The following is a 21,705-nucleotide window of genomic DNA, read 5'->3' as shown; positions in this document are numbered from 1 at the left end:
GTTCTGATTCTTGTTAATGCCCTCAGATTAGCTGGTAGAGCACTAGAGTGGTAAATCATGAAAGGCTTGAGTTTATACCCGGCTACATATCCTCCAAGAAGCAGAGTCACTCTATCCTGAAATGCCTTAAATCCTGGCATAGTTTATAAATGTAAGTGCCTTCAGGCATTTGCTTCCAATAGAGGCCTGTTCCATCTGTGTTGAAGATTTGTTCAGGCAGGTATTTCTCATTGACAACGATCTTGTGCAGCTCATCTTTGAATTCACGAGACAGTTATCGTAAGTTCGGAAATATCATACCTCGAACCATCGTAACTCAGGGAGCATCTGTGTATGATTAGGAAAGGAGAGATGACAAGTTTGTAAAGGACAGGACTAGGGGTTCAGAAGGAAAGGCATGATGGTAGAGAAAAAAAAGGAAACAAGGGGTTTAGAGCGCTAAGAAGAGAAAGTGTGGAAAAGGGTAAACACTAAAGAATATCCAAAGTCACAGTCTTCACATGGCTGTGGGTGATTACAACTGTAGTCTCAGCTCACAACAACACAATAAGGTGACTACAAATGAAGGCATTGTAAACATAGTAATATTTGTGACCACATGCATTAAGGATATGCAATTCTCTGTAGAGAAGGATATAAGGTATTCATTGGACTTGATCATAGGAGGAAGGAATGTATCAATAAAACAGAACTAAAAAGACCCATCCTGTTCTGTAATCCTCCTTCATCCTGGCATGGAGGAAGTGCAGGGCACTGCCATCTTCTTCTTTCTTCTTGTGGTGCAGGAGTGAGATCGTGTGATGTAGCCTGCTCTAAATGGGGAGAAAAAGAGCACCAATCTCAGTGCGCATGCACATTTTTCCCCATATAGAAGAAAGCACCTTCTCTTCATGTCAGAAGACTCCAGAATCCATGATGTGTGTATCCCATGAGCCTCTGCACTCCGATTCTGTCAGAAGAGAAGAGGCTTCAGCCTTTATTTAAAAAAAAGAAAAATAAGATTTTACTTTACATAAAAGGGTTGTCTACCCTGGTATATAAAGTAAAACATTTGGTAATAGATCAGCTTTAAGACATACATTTTTTTTTTTGTCACCCTTTAAAAGATTAGTTAGTGGGCAAAAAGAGAATATAGGAAAGGTTTCCCAGCCAATTGAGCAAAGATTTGGCTTCTAAAAATATTCTTCTTAAGGTACAATGAGTAGGTTACTGTTATGAGTCTTACCATATCTTGCTTTTCTGGCTGGTGGCACAAATACTTGGGCTATCATGAATTTCCTCCAGCCACCAGAAGGTTGTATTTTACAGAACAGGCTGATTGTGTGCAGCTGGGAGCTCCCTATTAAGGGCCATACAGTATCATATACTTCTGAAAATAAACACGTAAATGTTCCTATTTACCAACCTATGATCTCTACCCTATTGTACATTTTATTTTTTACAGTTAGTCATTTGTCTTGCTGCTTAACATGAAAAAATGGTGGCTGGAAATCTGCCATTATTGGGCAACTGTCAGGAAATTTCACCTAGATTAATATATGTAAATAGTTGTAGGGTAAAATTATACTCTTTTTCAGTCAAGTCATACCAGAGCCTAAAGCACTACTATTGAAACATTAGGCACGGTCACAGCCCCAGATCTCAAGTGCCAATTCTGTAGTGTTTTGGGAATTATTCTGGGGTATTGAACCAAGAATTGGAACAGGATTGGAGCCACCCTTACACTCTGCAATTTCCACCTCAGGTCTATAGAATGAATCTTCATCAGGAAACAACCTGGACTCTAACACAACCTCTGCTGTTACCATCCTGAACTGGTAATTACACCATGCCATCTATTCTGTCCTTGCGACTTTTATTAATACAATCCTACACCTGAAATTCAATTTACTTAGTCTAAAATACCTACTACAGTTGCTACTCACATAGACTTCAGTTTGCCATATTGTGATTTATCATTATGTGTTACAATATATCATTCTCCCTGTACTCACTCTGTTCCCTCTCTTCTTACACAGTCTATTCACTGCTTGTCTGCCTACTCCTTCACTCACTTGCATTCTCTGTCTATCCTGCGGCTTGCTGGTGACAGCTCACCCCCACAGCCTCACTCTTCACCACCCTTTCACACCCTCCTTCTAACATCATTGCCATTCACCCAACTCATAAATTCTTATGTCCTTTCTTTTGTGGTCTATGGAATGCCAGATCTGTGTGCAACAAGCTTATCTCTATCCATAACCTTCTCCTCTCCAAATCTCTGAACCTCATGTCTCTCACTGAAACTTGGCTTTCCTCCTAAGACTCTGTTTCTGCTGCTGCACTCTCTTTTAGACGTCTGCACTTTACATATTCCCAGACTTGGCAACAGAGTAGATGGTGATGTGGGTCTCATTATCTCCCCTAATTGTACATACTGAGTACTTCCTTACCCTTCCTCTCATTTACACCTCATTTGAAGTGCATTCTATCCATTCATCCTCACCTACCTTGACAACTCACTATTCACCACAACTTTCCTACCTCTCTAATTCTTGCCCCCCTTTGCCACTTCTCCCAGGTCAATGGCAGAGAGATATCCGTAACTTTGATCACAAACTATGCTAACCGCCGACCCTGGCACAATAATCACACCAAACATCTACAAAAGACTGATTGTACAGCTGAGCATAAAAGGGGGAAATCCAGCCTTCATGGACTACAAAGCCAGAATACAACATCCTAACACAGCATTTACTGTCGCCATGCAAAATTTTTCCTCTGCTGACTCTCTGAACACCAAGACCTGCTCATTCAACTGTAACTCCCCTTACTAAGGTGGCCAAAAACCTCATCAGAACTAAGTCACAAGGCAACTTTTATTATCTCCGGTGTCATTCCTTTTTCATGCTTTTGACACTGTCAATCACCCCCTTCTAATCCAAAACATGAACTCACATTGGTATCAGTGGCACAGCTCTCTCTTGATTTGCTTCCTTCCTGTTTGAACGCTCCTTTCAAGTTTCTTTAACGGTAATTCCTCCTCTACTCCACCCTGTTGGTGTTCCCCAAGGGCCAGTCCTTGGACTCTTTCTCTTTTCACTGTTCTCTTTACCTCCTCTCTCTGTAGTCTCATATCCTCCCTTGGTTTACAGTACCATCTGTATGCTGATGAAACTCAAATCTATCTGTGCCCCCGACTTGTCTCCCTCAGTTTTGGATAAGGTTTCATGTTGTGCCTCAACCATCTCATCATGAATGGCTGAAAGGTTTCTGAAACTCGACTTGGATAAAACAGAACATATATCCCCCAATCAAATCCCCACATCCCAAATCTCCCCCTGACATCTTTCTAACGTACTACTGTAACATCCCTGGTAGTCCACTAACCTGACTCTCTCCTTTACAATCCATTATGAATGCTGCAGCCAGACTTATCTATCCTTCTCCCAGCTCCGCATCTGCTGCCTCTCTACAGGTCTGTATATGCTAGTGCACAGGGAAGCTGGCAAAAGACAGATAAAGCTGACATACAAGAATATCGGAACTAATTAAGTTTGGATCACATCAACCCTTTCTCATTCATTCTCCAATTTTTCCACTATACCATCTTGGCATTTGCAAACTTCCTTACTTTTCCAATTTAGCAGGTTATAATCACCTGGCCCAAATTGAATCCCCCAAATTTTGACTTCCTCCTGAGGTTCTGGGAAGGTACCCAGGAGGTCAAAACTCTTCCTACCCATCCAGAAAACTTCACACTTGTCACGGTTGTTCTTAAAACTTAATGTAAATTTCCTTCATAGTGTAGTGACAACGTAGCATTTTTCCAGAATGTACAAATGCCTGTGTTTACATTTTGATAAATATTTTCTGAGCTGGGTACCCAATGAAAGCACAGCCATACACTATAATAAAGTGGAAAGAAATCAATTGCCATTCCTTGTTCCGGCCCACCACAGACACTTCATGCTGAGAGTTAGGTAAAGGGAATGGTGGTGAAGGGAGGTTCATCATTTTGAGTCAATGAAATGCAGTGACAAGAAACCAGGATCTCCTGGAGCTGGCAGACAGCCTCGTACACCCAACACGTGAAATAATTATTGGTAGGTTTATGCTGCCTGCACATGTTAAGATTGTTCAATGAAATAATCAATTTATTAAAACAATGAAAATCTGTAAGAATTGATTGCAATGTTTTATGTATTGGAAGAGGTATGAATCTGTTATTCAGTGATATTCTTTCATTTTTTGTAAAAAAAAAAAAAAAAAAAAAAAATCAAGAAAATCAGGAATCAAGTTTTAGTCAAGTTTGATCAAATACAAACATCTACAATCAAAAAGAGTCATCTATTTTACGTACGTATATGGTAGGTGTGCCAGGAAAAGTTAAATGATGTCCAAACAGAATGCTAGATTAGGCCTACAATTTGCCATTAAACATAAAGGCAAAAACGCACATGTTATAACACATCTTAACAGCGTGCTGTGGATGGATGCATTAAAGATGTTGGATGGAAGATTAAAGATATTTAGCCATATTAAGGTGTGTCCCAGATTGCAGAGACACACTACACTGCTTGCAGCACTCCTTGCAGCCCTACTCCTATTAGCAATGGACCTGCTGGATTTAGCCACTCCCTGGTGTATGTAGATAAAAGATGAGTCCTAAGGCCAGCTATAAAGTACAGTCAGGAGGTGAAAAGCTGAGCTGGCCAGCAGCCTGGAGGTGGAGTTCTGAGTATGGATCATTTCAAGGCATAAGGAAATGTGAAAATTGGAGGCATGGGGGGAATGCTACCGGAGATATGGTGCAGGGTTTGGTTACACTGATGTAAAGGGATACAATATTGGGATTCTGAGGTCAAAGGAATTTAGAGGTGGGGTGTGGCAATAAAAGAGAGTAAGGTGGTAGATTTGGTCTGTAAGTTTGGATAGCAGAGTTTTTTAAAAAGTAGAACTTAAGTCCACTTAAACATTTTTAACAGTACTTTTTCTTTTTACCAAAGTGTTTATAGTCTCAACAGTTGCTGGTTGCTAAAACATGTTGTATTACATTTCATAAAGTTTACCAGTAACTTTTTGGCTCAGACAGAAAACATTTGTTACCCTTTAAACCTATTTACAAAAAAACATACTACTTAAAACATATATTATAATACAATATTTTTAACATTTGAATAACTAGCATAATCTGCATTTCTCACAGCCATACTAATTATCAGTGTAGAACTTTTAGTTTTGTGATACCCATGCATAAACAGAGCACTGGTACATGTAAAAAAATATTAAATGTCCTATTCAGAATTTAAAGTAGAACTATCATCAAAATGTCAATATATTTTATTGTAAAAGTTGTAGGTACATGAATTTGACTCGAGTAGATCCTGTACAGCAGACTTAGACTATTGTCCTGTTTTTGTGTTTTAATATCCTTTAAAATCAGAGAAAGGAATGTTTCACAAAAGATTACCAAAATTTTGCACAGTACATTGCCTACAGGAACTTGTTTTTTCTTTAAACAAAAATTGAAGTTTCATTGTATTGTCTTCTTTATGAATTTTAAGATGTAGTCACATTGAACATTATCAAGTTGTGTGCTTTCAGAGAGTGTGAAAACGGAGAACTAATATGCGCTTTTTGGAAAAATTAGGTGTACCGAGGTAAAAAAAAAATGTAAAAAAGTAATTTTTATAAAACTTTGTGCAGAATATGTATTACATAATACAGTTTTCAGGTAAGATGAGCTTTTTTTCATTTTGAACATAGGAAAAGAAACATGAAAATTACAGTTCGAGGACACATTCTTTATCCAGGTGTTTTTGTCTTAAGATCGAGAAACAAATTTTAATATAATTGGTTTCTTGGGCTGCATGAAGCTTTGACTGCTGAACTCCATTGGGATCTGTATATAGTAAAAAAAAATTAAATGATTTGGAAAGCACCAAATTACTAAGTCAGAAAAACAAATTACATCCTACAATAAAGGACATTTGTTTAAAATGTCTAGCAATGTTATCTCCTTAAAATAATATTTTATTTAGTATCTTCCTTTTCAGCTGTGTTCATTATTATGTATTTTAGTGCATGCTGCAACCTTAAATATGCTTTCCAACAAGTGATAGAGCTATTGGCACTATATGTAATATGCATGTAATTTATGAAAATTATTTAGGGGGGCTAATTATAACACAGGAAATCTGACATTCCCTAAAACATTCCCTGGTGGTATTCAGTTACTCTCATTTAAACACAGGGACCTGGAAGATTCCCATGAGGGAATGTCAGATTCCCTGTTTTATAAATACAGTACATGAATGTACTCTACAGGGACTGGTGGTGAAATTGTTATGCAGTTACTGCTTCCCCATAACCCTGAACCACTCCCTCAGGTAGCACTCTACTCTAGATTTCCTAAAATCATTTGCTAACATTTGGCAATTTTTTTCAATCCTTGACCAGATCCATTTTGGGTGTGCTAGATCACCCAGGTTCACTCATAATATAGTCTTCTTTAGCCTTGGCGTGCTTTAATAAATCAAGCTCAATGGCTTTAAAACCTTACATTAGTTCTTATCCTTCCCCACTCTATAAAAAAACTGAAAAAGATTTTGTCTATAGACACTTGAAATTGAAACCAAAGTTTTGAAAAAGCTTTGAAAATTTGTGATCAGGCAGGGTTTTAGTACAGAATAGGACAGGTGATATTCTGCATTAAAACATACCTACCTCTCTGATCTCTGTCTTCTTCTAAAAAATAAAATGCTGAGTTGTGCATGTGCAGGCACAGCATGGTATGCCAGGATACCTGCTGCATCCTGTTATGTCTCTTGGCTTCTGGGACCTACATTTGCACTCTATGGAGTGAAGCCTTGCTTAACAGAATATAGGAATTTGTTAAAAAATAAAGCACCTTTTCTAATTAAATTGTTTTGTTTGTTTTGCATTGATTACATTCATATTTTTTTTTACATTGGGAAGATGTTCCTTCTTTCTATCCTAGCAGGACAAACCTGGTCCTACAAAGGTTGTGATTAGAAATCTGCCCAACTGAAAGACATTTAGAAATAACCTGACAAGGGTTCTGAACCTCTCCCATCCTATGAAAAGAAACCTTTTTGACAGAATCTCACTTTAAAAATCAAATGGATGATTATACTTAAACTACCTCTCTTGTCATATTAATATGTAAACCATCCGTCAGATGGATGATGTTTACTTTATAACAAGTGTGGAAATTTATTTTACCAGTGTGTCTGCACAGGGTCGACAGGTGAAGTGCTGGAGGATGGCAGCCATTGCTACTTTCATGCTTAGCATAGCAAACCTCATCCCAATGCAGTTTCTGGGTCCATCTCCAAAGGGCAGGAAAGTGTATGGAGTATGACTTTCTCTGTTCTCCTTGCTAAACCTGTAGAAAAACATAATTCAAGCGAATACATGGATCATTTAATACAATGGAGTCTGATGGAACAATGTAAACTTATCCTTCCCCTTACACTAATTTAACCCACCTTGCCCCTCCGCAATTCTGTATTTACAAGGAAACTAAGGGCTGCTGTCTGGTGTTCTAAAAACATTGATTGCCCCTGTCAGTAGTCACTTACCCCCCTAATGCTTTTGCACATAATAGTAATTGTGCAAAAGAATAAGGGGGGAAATGAGACTGTAAGATTCCATTTAGAAAGGGATATTTATGAAAAGTACAATACCTCTCAGGGCGGAACTCCTCAGGCTCTGGCCAGTACTCTGGATTATTATGCAGCACATATGCTGGGATTAAACAGACCATTCCTTTTGGTATGGTAACACCATTGATTTCAACAGTTTTCTTAGAAATCCTTTCAACTCTTCCAGCAGGGGGGAACATGCGGAGAGTCTCCTGACTCACCATATCCAAATATTCCATTTGCATCATAATGTCATATGTGGGGCTGGCCTTAGAGGGTGGCAATGAAGTACAGTTAGGCAAGTTAAAAAAAAAAAAAAAACCCACTATCACTTTACTGTATATCCAAATTTAACTCACACACACATTATGTTACTAAGGAACTGTGCATCTAAATCAAGTGCCAAATGTACACAATCAAATATGGGTTTGAGCTTAGTAGGTTTAAGTGTATTACAGTGTATTAGAACTGCAGATCCCATCACACAGAATAATTGGGAAAGGTGTACTGGTCTAGATAAGATTGATTGGGCTAACCCATACAATATATGTTTATGTACAGATGTGGTGAAAAGAACATTTTTGTTGTCAAGTCATTCAAAAACATCCAAACGCTCTTCGAAATGAACATAAGATGGAAAGGAGCAAGAAGGTTCTTTTTGTTGAGTTTGAATATCCAGGTTCCAGGCCTTTATCCTGATCATGATTTCACTATCTAAATTAATGACTGACCCACAGCAGGCAAATGGACTGCAAACTCTAAAAAGTTACTACTGTCATCCTACCTAAAGTTTTTGGCAAGTGAGACCATCATAAAAATGACAGCCTCAGAAACTGCACTTTGTAAAATAGATTAACAATGCCAGCTCCCATATTTTATTCAATACATGCACCATAAAATGTCTGTCATTCAATGATTTTTCTGAACAACTAGATTATCACTTTCAACCGATTCTCTTTGCTTTTCTTAAAGTACAGGTATCCATGAGATATTTTAATCAAACATCCACCCAATGAAAATTGGAGGAGAATTACACTGCCTGACTGCTCACTCACTTGTAAATTCAGTATAAGGAGCCACTGCTGTCAGCTTTTTTATTTATTGGCTGGTGTTCCCTAACCTTCTAATAGTCAGAATTACAGATGTAAAATTACTGTACCAAGGATATTCTTACCTTGTCGGGCAGATACGAGTCAATTTCTTCCTGCAGTTTTTGTTGTACATCAGGGTGTGTTGCCAGGTTATAAAACAGAAAGCTCAGTGTCAAACTAGTAGTCTCATATCCAGCAAATATAAAAAAAATGGATTGAGCCATTATTTCAGAATCTGTTAGTGCTGTAAAGGTAGATTCAAGGGTTATTAGTGTGGGCAAGGACGTAGTAATGTGTTCAAAAAACAAATCTTTGTGTATACTCCTTAAGCTAGTGAATACTCAGTATCAGGTTTAGGGTCAGTGTTATAAAATGTTCACATCTAAGGTATCACTCATATATCATACACTTTACAGCTCTCCCTTCATTGCCTTCAGTGCAGCCCTTGTACCAGTCTTCATCCATGAAGTCTTCAGGTTACATTGCACCTCTACTCATATTGTCTCTGACAGCAGGGTCCAACTCATCTACCACTTAAATCATTGCAAATATCTGGACATCACCTTACAGTATTTCTTTGCATACCATCACAATATTAACAGTCAAACTGAAAAAGATAACTAGTCCTGGAGCAAAGTGAGGGCTTGCATGTCTGTAAAATACAGTACTGATGATCTGGCACCCAGAAAAAAAGCCATCTTAAAGTGGATGCAAATGCCTTTGTGTGACACATAGGTTTCAAGAGGCCTTTAACACATCCTTCAGCTCCACTAATTTGAAAATAGTAAACACAGATACTAATATCAATTCTGGCTGTCACTTTAAAACAAGCTGCAAGCAGACTTCTGAAGACTTTTAAAAAGATTTAAAAAAATGACAACATGATAATGATTCACTTTAAGCAGACCTAACTCTAGAAATCCATTGGTTCTGTACAGTTCCCTCTTACAGAAGTAATTATTATAACTTTTCTTTAAAAGGGTTTCCAAGGCATGGCTCTACTAAATATTGCCGCAGTGTGTAGTGGCAAACAGGCTGGCAAAGACACAGGCAGATGATGTTCACCATATAAATGTTTTTTCTGACATTAATATGCACACGTGTAGGATTACTGAGTTGGTGTGTCAATTGCAGGAACAAGGAAGACTGGTGAAGCAAAAAAAGACATCAAGAGCTAAACTGGCAGCACCAGGAGCATAGACTGATTTTTGAACAGTGAAATCTTGGTGGTATTGGTTTGAATAAAATACAGAGTTGACTACAGATAGTAGTGGTTAGTTGGTAAGATGAATAAATTAAAAAAAAATACAGGTAGAGTACTGGTCTGCTTTGAGAAATCCAAGCTGTAAATGTTGTTATAAAAGAAAACAAAAAGCCACACCATGAATCCATGGTAGACTCGAAATTTGTATAAATCTCTACGACTAAGCTCCACAAGGAGGTAAAATGCATCTAGATCATCTTAGCTCACCTGGGACCAAGAAAATTTTGAGGTGGTCATGGATTCTCAATGTGCAGTCTTGTCATTTTCTTTTTGTGCTTGGATGTGGGGATGTAACAAGTCCCATAGCTAAGCCTACACTTACCTGCTTTGATACCTGCCTGTGGAAGGTGGAATTGTTCAGCTGTTTTGTCACCATATAAATATTTATGTATATTACAACTTAGCATATTGATGGAAGTATATATACCCTTTTGTTCTTTGTTTAGAGCACTGAATTCTTCCGTTTCACAATCCAGCATAAGTTGTAAAAAGTCCACACGTCTCTGTTAATTAAAACATAACAAGACTTCATGAAATACATTTGTCAGACATCCTCTGGAAGTTTTATTATTATTGGGATTCAAACTTTGTTTTTTAAGTTCTTTTGGGGGTAATATACCACTAAAAAAGGGGAAAAAAATATAAATTAAAATACTGTGACAGGGAGAAGGTCTTTTCATGCTGTTTTTAGGTCCACATTGAAAGTTTACAAATCACTTAAATACCATGTTTTGTGAAAGCTTTGAAGCTGCACCCCCTTTATTATAAAAAAAATGGTTCTTCATGCATGGAACATGACTGGTCATGCTGTTTATTATTTATTTATTTAGGGTTTAGGCATTAAAATGCCTGCAAACCTATGCTAGTGCCTGCAAACATCTGCAAAAAAACAATTGTGCCTGAAATAACTCCTAGGTTCTTAGCTATGCACAGAAGGTGCCTGGAAGTGTAAACAATGTGATTTTGTAGTGCTAGTCTGAACATAGCCTTTACATTGGGACAAAAATGGATCATGAACAAATGCTGGTGTAATAACCATGAATTGGTTCAAAAAAAAACAAAAAACTTCTGCACTGGCCCAGTCAAAAACTCAATTTAAATAACATTGTTATCGTGTGTGGAGTGGGGGATTCGAAGCAGGCAGTTCATAAAATGAAACCCTCAAACATCATTTCACCCATTTAATGTGAGAGACAAGGGAGCAGACCACTTGGTCCCATCAGACTGGAGAATCCCGTTCTTTACAGTCTGAGAGTCCTTCAGGTACTTTTTTGCAAGCTCCAAGTGGGCTTTCATGTATTTTGTAGTGATGAGAAGATTCCGTGTAGCCACTCTGCCATCAAGCCCTAATCAGTGGAGGGCTGCAGCTAAGGTTGTTTTTCTGGAACTCAGTCCCATCATCACACAGGATCTCTGAGCTCAGTCTGAGTGACCATCCAATTCTCTCACTAAGACCCTTCTCTCTAGATTGTTTAGTTTGGCTGGGCAGTCAACTCTTGAAGAAGTCCTGTTTGTGTTAAACTTCTTCTATTTGAGAAATATGGAGGCTACTGTGCTTTTGGGAATCTTCAGTGCCGCAGAAATTTTGTGTAGCCTTTCACAAATCTGTGCTTTGCAGCAATCCTGTCTCTGAGCTCTGCAGGCAGTTCATTTGACCTTATAGCTTGGTTCTTATTCTGATATGCATGGTCAGCTATAAGGTCTTCTATATATGAGTTGTCTATCTTTCCAAATCATGTCCAGTCAATTTCATTTACCACAGGTTGATTCCAATCAATGTGTAGAAACATCTAAGCAGTGATCATGAGAAATGGGAGGCACCTGAGCCACATTTAAAGTGTTCTAACAAAATGTCTGAATACTAATGTAAATGTATTATTTCACTTTGTCTTGTTGACATTCTGTTTTCACTTTGTCATTATGGGGTGCCAAGTGTAGATTAATTGGAGAAAAACGTAATGACTGTAGCAAAAGAAATTGAAAAAAACTGAAGGGGTTCTGTTATCACATATCAAGGCACTAATCATCCTTGTAACAATCTTATATTTTGTTAGGGAGGACTTACGGAATGGTCTCCTTTCTGACGCTTCTCCTTGAAACTAGTTACAGCATTCATATAAAAATTCACAAACTCTTTTGGAAAAAAGGTGACATTCAGTGCCTCCAGTATAGGACGAAAGAATGGGAAAAGAACTGAAAGAAAAATAGTCATGTCAATTTGTAAAATAGTACATTTCAGAAGTATATATTATAATTTATAAAGATTTTTTTGCAATTAACCTTAAATAAATAAAAAAAAAAATAATAAATTATTTACTTCCTCTTAACATGTTCTAAAAAAATTATTTTTCTATCATATGTGTTAATTGCATTTAGACAGTGTAAACTATTGATTTACATTCGAATAGCGAATTAGCATTTGGTGAGTTATGTGTTATTTATAGTGCTACAAAACAGAAATTGCAAATCATCTAGTTAAGAATGTTTCTGATAGAATGTCAGTGTACTTGGGCTATGTACACACGTGCAATTGTTCTTGTCTGATAATGGGCTCAGGGCCGATATCGGATGAGAATCCTTCATCTGTACAGCGCCTGTCGTCTATCATCGAAACGACCGACCTGACGGATCCACAGACGATGGGCAACGAACAATGTTAATGAAAGTGAAGATGGAGAGAGCGCAGCAGGGTGCCGCTCCATTTCCCCCCCCCCCCCCACTATAGAGCAGAATAGTGCTGTATTTACAACACTCGTTCATGCATTGTACAGTCGTTAGTCTTTGGAAAGGATTGTGAAAGATCCTTTCCAACGACAATTATTGCACATGTGTACATAGCTTTAGTGCAGGGGTGGGCAAACTTTTTCTCTCAGGGGCCACAACCCGTTCTAAAATTTGGCAGAGGGGCCGGGCTGATGGAAGAGTGGGCGAGGTTATGCCATCATGATGCCATTGAACGTGACATCATGATGGCATAACCCCACTCACTCTCCAATGGAAGACCTGAACCTCCACCTGGGAGAGTGGAGGGTTGTTCCGCCTACTTTCCCAAGCCTGGGATTCGTACATTTGTGCAAAAATCATACTAAGAATACGTAAAATCACTCTAATATATATCACTAGAACAGCATTTTGCAGCTTGAAAAATAACTGTTATGTTATAAGTCTTTATGCACAGCACAGGTTTCAATTCTTAGAGAAAACCTATTATTCTCAGAACTATCGGGATCTCCAAAAAGGTTGAAGGCAGGTCGGATATCTCTGACTTAGTTGCAGTTGTAGTTGAGTGGTTCATAGCCCCATGTTTAGAATATGCATGGAAAGAATACAGCGTAATCAAGTCACAATGGTTGATTGGCTTTGTGCTCCTGCAATATGATCATGATTGCAACCATTCTCCTAAAAAGTGCAGTAAAAGCTCCTGAGGAATTTTTCCATGAAAAACGTACCTTTCTGTAAATCGCAGTACCTCTATCTTGCCACTCTCAAGTGTCACGTCATGATGACATAACCCCGCAAGCTCAGGTCTGCGATTGGAGAGTGGCCACTCACTTTCCTGAGCCTGGGATTTGTATAGGGGACATAGTCTGCGGCTTTGGCCAGTGAGCCGCCCCCAGCGGGGTCCTTTTCCGCTCGGGGTGGCACTGGATTACAGATTATAGCCCAAAATAGGAAACAATTAAAAACACCTTGTAGTGCTCAAGATCAGAGGACAAAGGGCAGACTGGTTTCAGTTGATAGAGAAGCAACAGTAACTCAAAAAAAACATCTGGTATAACCAAGGTGTGCAGAAGAGCATCACTGAATGCACAACACATTAATCCCTGAAGAAGATGGTCTTCAACAGCAGAAGACCACACTCCGTTTTATTCCTGTCACATGAAGCTACAGTTCACATGGGCTCACAAAGAGAAGATTGGAAAAACGTTGCCTAGTCTCATAAGTCTCAGTTTCTACTGCAACATACAGTATGGTCAGAAATTGACATCAACAACATGAAAGAATGAATCAATCCTACTTTGCATCAATGGTTCAGACTGGTAGTGTAATGGTGCCAGGGATATTTTCTTGGCACACTTTCAGGACTCAGTGCCATAAAGGTATTATTTAAATATCCATCCTTAATACATATCCATCTCTTTATGAGTGTAGTGTACCAATTCTGATGGCTACTTCCTGCAAGATAACACATCACTATGCAAAGCTCATCTCAAACTGATTTTTTGCACATGATAATGAGGGCTCTGAACTCAAATGGCCTCTGTAGTCACCGGATCTCAGTCCAATAAAGCACTTTTGGGATGTGGTGGAATTGGAGATTTACAACATGAATGTGCAACTGAAATCTGCAACTGCATAATGCTATCATGTCAAAATAGATCAATATCTCTAAAGGGGTTTAGACACCTTGTAAAATCTATGCCATGAAGAATTACAGCATTTGTGAAAAGAACAATGGTCCAACTCAGCACTAGTAAGGTGTACCTAATAGGGTCCCTGCTGAAATCTAAACTGTATTTGAAGGTAAATGTCCTGGATAATTATGTGTGCAGTGTACAACTGCTAGCTGAGAGGCTGCTGAAGGTCTGGAATAAGTTAGCCCCCAAAGGGTGTGAATCCATGGGCGCCCTTCACCGATATTGCACTAGTAATACTGTAAGACCTATGGTAGGTGGCCCCTAGTGAATCAGTGAGAGAATCCAGACATGGGCAGATGTCAGAGATTGATTAAAGAGGCCAAGAGAAGCTTAGCCCTGAAACATGAAGAGGTCAAAGACTAATTAAAGGGTTATGCGGTAATGACAGTGGAGACAACCCAAGGTGCGAGTCTGTTGTGATTTGGATGTCTTGGATAGGACCTTACTAGGTCATGGGTTTATCACTGCTACACTAGTGCCTCAACAGTGTCAGTAGTAAATCATCGATTTCTATGGTAGATAGATTCTGGTGACATGTGTAAGAAAAAAAGCCCCTGTCCTGGATATTGCTCAGTGTAATTAAGTCCAGGATCACAAGGTGCCCAAAGGCCATATCAGACAGATAACACAGCTATATTTCTTTAACAGTGTAATTTGCCATGGAACTAACACAAGACATGAAGAAAGGTCAATACCTTCATCAGTTGGGAAAACCAGCTGAATTCTAGAGTTAGTTCCACAACATTATTACCAAACAGCTATACCTCCATAGGTACAGCTGCTGGCATGGGAGGACTCCGACTATCACAATTGAATTGCTACTGGTAAATAATTTTAGTTTTGAATATGCCTCTCAACTTATAAACAAAATGCTAACTGTTTGGCTGGTATGTTCATTCTTTGACTTCAATACATTGAATCATTAACCTTGAAGAAGTATGCATCAGGTCATCAGGAAATTCAAAGTAAAGCCAAAAGTTTTACCAATACACATGACAACACTAATACTTGCAGAATAGGCCACAAACCACATTTCTGACACAAGCCTCTTCACAACAGAAAATAAATAGTTTTTCTGTTTTGAGCATCTCTTTAATGTAACAAGCTTTAAACGATAAATACCAATATTAAAAAAAAAAAAAAAAAACACAACAACTTTACCTATAAGTATAAGTACTGGGCTGAATAATCCAAGCTTCACAAGTTTCTTAGTCTTTGCAACAAAAGGGTCGTTAGGATTGTTTAAAGAATCAACATGCACACTGAAGGAGCTGCTGGTGATAACATCCATACTATAGGCTCCCAGCACACTAAAAAAGGAAAAAAAGAAAGCGAGACTGGTATACATTTCATTTGATTATACAGAGTTAATTAGAAGTCTCCTAGCAAGATATGTTTTTCTTTCAGTAGAGACAAAACTTGCCAAGCAAATAACACTCAAGCTGGAAATGTTCGGCTTATACAGTATATGCAGACATCTTTAAACTTGCAAAATGCACATGTGCTGGCATTTAAATACTGTAAATATTAGAGGGATGTTTTGGCTGTATTCTGGCCAATGATTTGCCAAATGCCACACATTTACTATTGGCTCTGTCAAAGAAGCACAGCACTCCTTCTTTAACAGCCCACTGCAGATGATTGATAAAGATAAAAGTGTACATATTGTTATCCTGTACCTGAGAAACATTTATTAAAGGTTATATATGAAACAAAAAATAATACCTAATACATACATTAGTTCACATAAACCCATTTATTTGTAAAATCTATTCCTCAAAGAACTTTTCAATCAGGGCAGCTTTTGTATTCTAATAATAAGTTGAATCCCAAATCAAAACCTGTTTCTGCATCCAACAATGCATATAATACACATCTCTGTATGTCTCTTTAAAATCATGTTCTGCAAGCACATATTTACTGATTTACTTGGGCTATGATTCAACATTTAAATAATAAGTAAACTTTTGTTTCTGGAGAACCCTCAACATATAAGAAGATTTCTATGTATAAAACTTGGCTTTGAATTGATTATGTATTTTAACAACTCTATTTATTATTAACACTGAAAGAAAGTCGCAGCCTGTACACACCAGTGTCTTCGGTAGGAGGAAGTTACTTTCATTAATTATTCATATGTTTACAATGATAATAATTAAAATTCCTTCTCTGCAGATAACATGACCAATAAAACTCCTTTCCAAATCAAGAAATCAGACAAGTGAAAGTATTATGAGAAAATCTTAAAGAGATGTGCATACCAGAGGGCTTTATGTTCTTGTTACATGCGATTATATATATACACACATATACACACACACACACACACACACACACACGGTTTTCCCTGCCATTGGATCTGGGATTAACTCTACAACCAGGTCTCTGATCCAGGCACAGCCTTGACCTTCAATTCAGCAGCTTGTCACGATACCAAATCATTATACACATCTCAACCAGCTATTTGGAAAACTAAGGACCACCTACATACATGTGATTTTAGTGTAATGGTGAATTAAATATCACATGCTGGTATCTAGAAAACTATTGTTAGCTGCATTTATTAAAACAGACACATTATTTAATTGAATATTTGACATTAATTTTTTCCTGCCTAGAATACAGCTTTTATAATTATCTTCAAACAAACAGACTCACTCCTTCATTGGACATGGCTCATCTTTGGCAACAGAAACTTGAATATTCTTGACCAGTGTGTTAGAATAATCCTTCATAATCTGGAACATCTAAAGAGAAGGTATTTTCGTTTAGAACAATAAAATTTGGATTAGGGTGAAAATACAAAATGAATTAAAAATGTTTAACAAATGGTATGCCTTATTCATTAAAAAAAAAAAAAAAAAAAAGCAGTCTACAAAAGAACAGTTCAAGAGATACAAACAAGCTGTGTATTATAATATTTACCTCCTTCAACCTTCCACTGGTAAATGCAGGTGAGAGCACTGTACGAATCCTTTTCCACTGGTCATCCTCAGCAAGTGAAAGAGCTGATTCAAATGGTCCAGCAAGACCAAAAACCTACATCAGAGAAAAAAAAAGTCCTCAACATTAATTTTTTTCACTCCAGTTTTATTAGAAAATTGAATAATATAATGTGAGTAACTGATTCTGCTTGGAATTGAACTTTGGTCTCCTCAGTTGTAGACTGTTACCTAGCATGGCAGAGACTTTTGATAAATAGTGGGTGGTACCATTGGCTCAGAGATTAGCACTCTTGCCTTTGCAACACTAGGTCTTAGGTTTGAATCAACATGCATGGATATTTTTACACAAAGCTCCTGACCAATACCAAGGACTTTTAGACCCCAAAATAGTTACTATAGTTATAGTTACTATATATAGTTACTATATATAATAGTTGTATGACTCCCTTCCCAATAAAAACATTTATATTAGGTCATTCTAGCAAACTGTTTTTGTCATGAACCAGGGTCATGTACTGTAGCTTGAGCATAATGTGGGAACGGCGCAAAACTGCTGGTGTTCATCAGTGTACTTTACATGTGTCCTGGCTGCTGAAGATAACTCCGAAGTTGTATCCCTCTGACATCAGATAACAGAAAGCCATAAAATAAAGTACCATCATGACAGACAATCTCAGGTTCAGAAAAAAATAAAGGTAGAAGTAAAGAAGCAGCAAAAGTATATATGGAACCACATGGGGTCACTGGGGACATAGGGGGCACATGGGTACAGTTGAAAACAGCAGGGGACTCAGCACTAGATTAGTATTGTGCTGCTTGAGTGCTGACAATGTCCTATTATGCCACATCCTGTTTGGTAGAGGAGCCAATGCTTCAGGAAAAAGTGGGTACCTTTACAATATAGTCATCTAAAATTGTCATTTAAAAACATATATTGTTTATTATCTGTTTTTTTTCTGATGACCTGATGCATACTTCTCTAAGGTTAATGACTCAAAGTATTGAAGTCAAATGTTTATCATACCAGCCAGACAGTTAGCATTTTTGTTATGCTGAGAGGCATATTCAGGACTAAAATTAGAGTTAGAATTCAGCTGGTTTTCCCAACTGATGAAGGTATTGACCTTTCCTCAAGTTTTGTGTTAGTTCCATGGTAAATTGCACTGTTGAAATATAGTGTTATCTGTCTAATATGGCCTTTAGGGCACCTTGTGATTGAGGACTTATTATTATAAAAATGTATTTTGTTTATATGCATAAAGCCACCCTTAGTCAAAATGCATTTTTCATATATATATTTTTTTCACATTCAATAGGATACATAGTATATATAATAATATACTGTATAAGGTAATGTAATGTACGACTGTCAATGTTTCTTAGAAACTGTTGTTAAATAATTTACTCCAAGAATCCTTACCCGTCTGTTTGTGAAGTTTGTGTAACATTCTTTTATCAAAATGGTTTTTATCACAACAGGGTCTAGAATTGCAAGAACTGGTTGTCTTCCATCATACAGTCTGCAACACAATATACAACAGAAATTGTTTACCAATACTAACAAATTGTTTAGCAGCAAAAGAATACCCATTTACAGAAGGCACCTAGAGGCTCTATATGAATAATCATATACTGTACACCCTAGAGCAGTGGTCACCAACCTTTTTGGTCCTGCGGACCACTAAACTTACCAACTCCTGACCACGCATGTGCGGGGAGCTGGGTGTCAATCAAAGGGGGAGAATCCTTCCCCATAGTCACGTCATCATGACATAACCCTGCCCACTATCCCATCGCAGATCGGGGCCTGCGATGGGAGAGTGGGCGGGTTGTGTCCAGGGACAATGCCCTCCCACTTCCCTGAGCCTGAAATTTGCACGGTGCATCTCCCCAGCGGAGTCCTTCTCCTGACCCAGCTCGGGGGTGCACTGGCCAGAGTCGAGGAAAACCGGTTGGCGACCGCTGCCCTAGAGTATCTTAGAAGCAAGGCCAGGGTTCTCTTTTATGCAGACTTTTGACTTTCCTCCCACACTGTCCTATCACAAATTTTGCCAGCTTCCTTGAACAATAGTGAAGCATGGGAAGTAGGAAAGTCTGGGGCCAAGCACTTGACCACATAAACTCATAAAAATGTGAAAAACAGCTTCTATGTGCCTGTTGCTCATGTCTAGTGACAGTTTGAAATGTTATCACCTATAAGTTAATACAAGATACATTTTCAAAATAAGGGGTGCGACCAGAAATTGATTTCACTTAAGATTGTAGATTCTGGAACTTTGCACTTACCCCCATATATTTCCATACTTTTGAAAGCATTCCATATCATACTGTATTAATCCCTGCAACATATAAGACAAATAAGTACACAAATACACATGTATATTAGAAGAGGAATGTATAATATTATACCACAATATGGAAAGGGGTTGTCTGTCACACAGACAAATATCATGCAATTATTATTTCTATATTCTTACACTCATTACAATAAAAGAAGAGTAACGTTGTTAAGACAGGAAGCCACTGACAGCAATAAAAACATTACAGAAAAAAACTATTCTAATTCTACTAAAGCAGGGGTAGGCAAATTCTGGCCTTTAGGCCAGATACGGCCTAGCCAGTAGTCCGTTCTGGCCTAATGCCCCCCTGGTCGATCCGGCCTAATCCCGGCTGGCAGGGGTCGGCAACCTGCGGCTCTTGAGCCTCCTTGTTATGAGAGAGAGAGAGTCTGGCCTAGTGTGCCTTCTAGACCTCCTAACATGGCCTAGTTTGCTGACCCTTGTACTAAAGAGAGGTTTTGATTTTGTTTTTATTGTTTTTTCCTATCCAAAAACTGAAGGCAAATCTCCCCACATGGGACACATATAACAATAAAAACCCAAGGCTATAATACTTCCACACTCTGAAAGAGTTCCAGTTTGGGCTCCAAAAAAAATCCTCTACTTGTCAAAAACATTTTTTTCCATTATATTTTTTATAAAAAAAGAAAGTGTAAAAACCCTGAACCCTACATACACTATTATCTATAGTCTGTGATCTAAAAATGGTGCACACTATTATCTATAGTCTGTGATCTAAAAATGGTGCACTATAAACATGCACATCAATAAATATTTGTTTCTCTCAGTCATATTAGTTTTTTTCATACATACCAGTAAACATAGGTCAATATCAGGCAGACAAAGCTTGTTATTCTCTGGTCTTTGATAATATCCTTTTTATCCTTACATACTTACCTTTCTATATCCCAGAAATGTTCCAATAAATGGAACAGGAAAAGGGCCAGGAACTCCCAGCTTCCTAAATATTCCATATGGCCATACACCATAACTAAGCAGAAATAACAAAGATACTGTTACTGTACAAATAAATTGTGCACAACATAATACAAAAAGTTTATTTTAATATTGACCCTATAGTGCTGGTTTGTACTACTCTTGACAAAGTCAAAAAATTGCATAAATGTGCAGCTTTGTTGTAAATTAAACATAACTAAAATTTTAACAAAAATGTAATATATTAAAATTGTACGAAATAGGTCTGTTCATTATCCTTCATATGACAGGCAGCAGCATTTCCATGCAGTTTTCCGGACACTCAATGCAGCCGTTCAAAGGTTTGTCACCTGTGCCGCTTTTATAAACTTGAATATAAAGTGTTTAAAGATGTCTAAAAAGGCGTGTACAGATGTTTTTCACTAAACTGCGCATGAATGTTCTTCATACAGAAAATTATGAACAGACAGGTAAGTTTATCTTATTGCTTTTAAGAAAAATAGCTCGATTTTTTAGTAAAACATCATCCATTATATTGCATTAATTTAATATATTTTAAAACAAACCTGCATGAGAGAATTAAGTCAGAGGTCACTTTGTTTGCACGCAATCTGCTGTAAAATAATAAATAAACAGACCCGGTGTCTTGTTAGGTTAACAGGTATCTGTGTAGGAAGTGTGTTGTGTTTGTATACATGTATACAAATGTTATACCTGCATGTTCTGTGTATGTAGAGCATATTGGTATATATTCCATACTCACATTAAGAAGAGAACCCAAAATAAAGCTAGTAGGATCCAGGTCTCTGAAGAGAAGATGGGAATTAGGTTCATGATTCTTCTATGACCTCCACTGTGCTGAATGGCCGGTTGTGTTACTTCCTATGTCTTCTTAACCCCACCTGTTTCCTATATCCTAATAAAGCAATGTATAGCTACTTTCCAGCCCCTTACTACCAAACCTAGCAATTTCCTATGTGTCTCACAGAGCACTCACATGAATGTGGGCTGGACACAGAAGGCAGTACAAAGATGTGATAAACACCATGTATTGTGCAACAAC

At 37.9% G+C, this 21,705-nt stretch overlaps 1 protein-coding gene across 1 annotated transcript; it reads right to left on the bottom strand.

Annotated features, from left to right (window-relative positions):
- Window positions 1-5,307: 5,307 nt before the first annotated feature.
- On the bottom strand, window positions 5,308-21,643 carry LOC140328763 (cytochrome P450 3A9-like). Its single transcript, XM_072408585.1, has 13 exons — window positions 21,406-21,643; window positions 20,604-20,697; window positions 19,654-19,706; window positions 18,788-18,887; window positions 17,348-17,461; window positions 17,081-17,169; window positions 15,584-15,732; window positions 12,070-12,197; window positions 10,432-10,507; window positions 8,824-8,984; window positions 7,692-7,918; window positions 7,228-7,390; window positions 5,308-5,884 (listed from the first exon to the last, which is right to left on the bottom strand). The coding sequence occupies exons 1-13, from the start codon at window positions 21,474-21,476 to the stop codon at window positions 5,807-5,809; spliced, it is 1,503 nt and encodes a 500-aa protein (XP_072264686.1). The 5' UTR covers window positions 21,477-21,643; the 3' UTR covers window positions 5,308-5,806.
- Between the last annotated feature and the right edge of the window lie 62 nt (window positions 21,644-21,705).

The sequence above is a fragment of the Pyxicephalus adspersus genome, chromosome 4 (genome assembly GCF_032062135.1).
Source record: "Pyxicephalus adspersus chromosome 4, UCB_Pads_2.0, whole genome shotgun sequence".
Taxonomy (NCBI): domain Eukaryota; kingdom Metazoa; phylum Chordata; class Amphibia; order Anura; family Pyxicephalidae; genus Pyxicephalus; species Pyxicephalus adspersus.
Note: the sequence above shows the minus strand (reverse complement) of the source record. Positions and strands in the feature narration are given on the sequence as shown.

Bases quoted from the DNA above. Each gene is read 5' to 3' on its own strand.
- LOC140328763 (XM_072408585.1), bottom strand. From the start codon at position 21,476: ATGAACCTAATTCCCATCTTCTCTTCAGAGACCTGGATCCTACTAGCT. The intron at 17,462-18,787 runs GTAAGGATTCTT...TCTCTGATGTAG, and splicing joins CAAACTTCACAAACAGACGG to GTTTTTGGTCTTGCTGGACC. The intron at 8,985-10,431 runs GTATATATACTT...CTACCTTTACAG, and splicing joins TCTAAACAAAGAACAAAAGG to CACTAACAGATTCTGAAATA.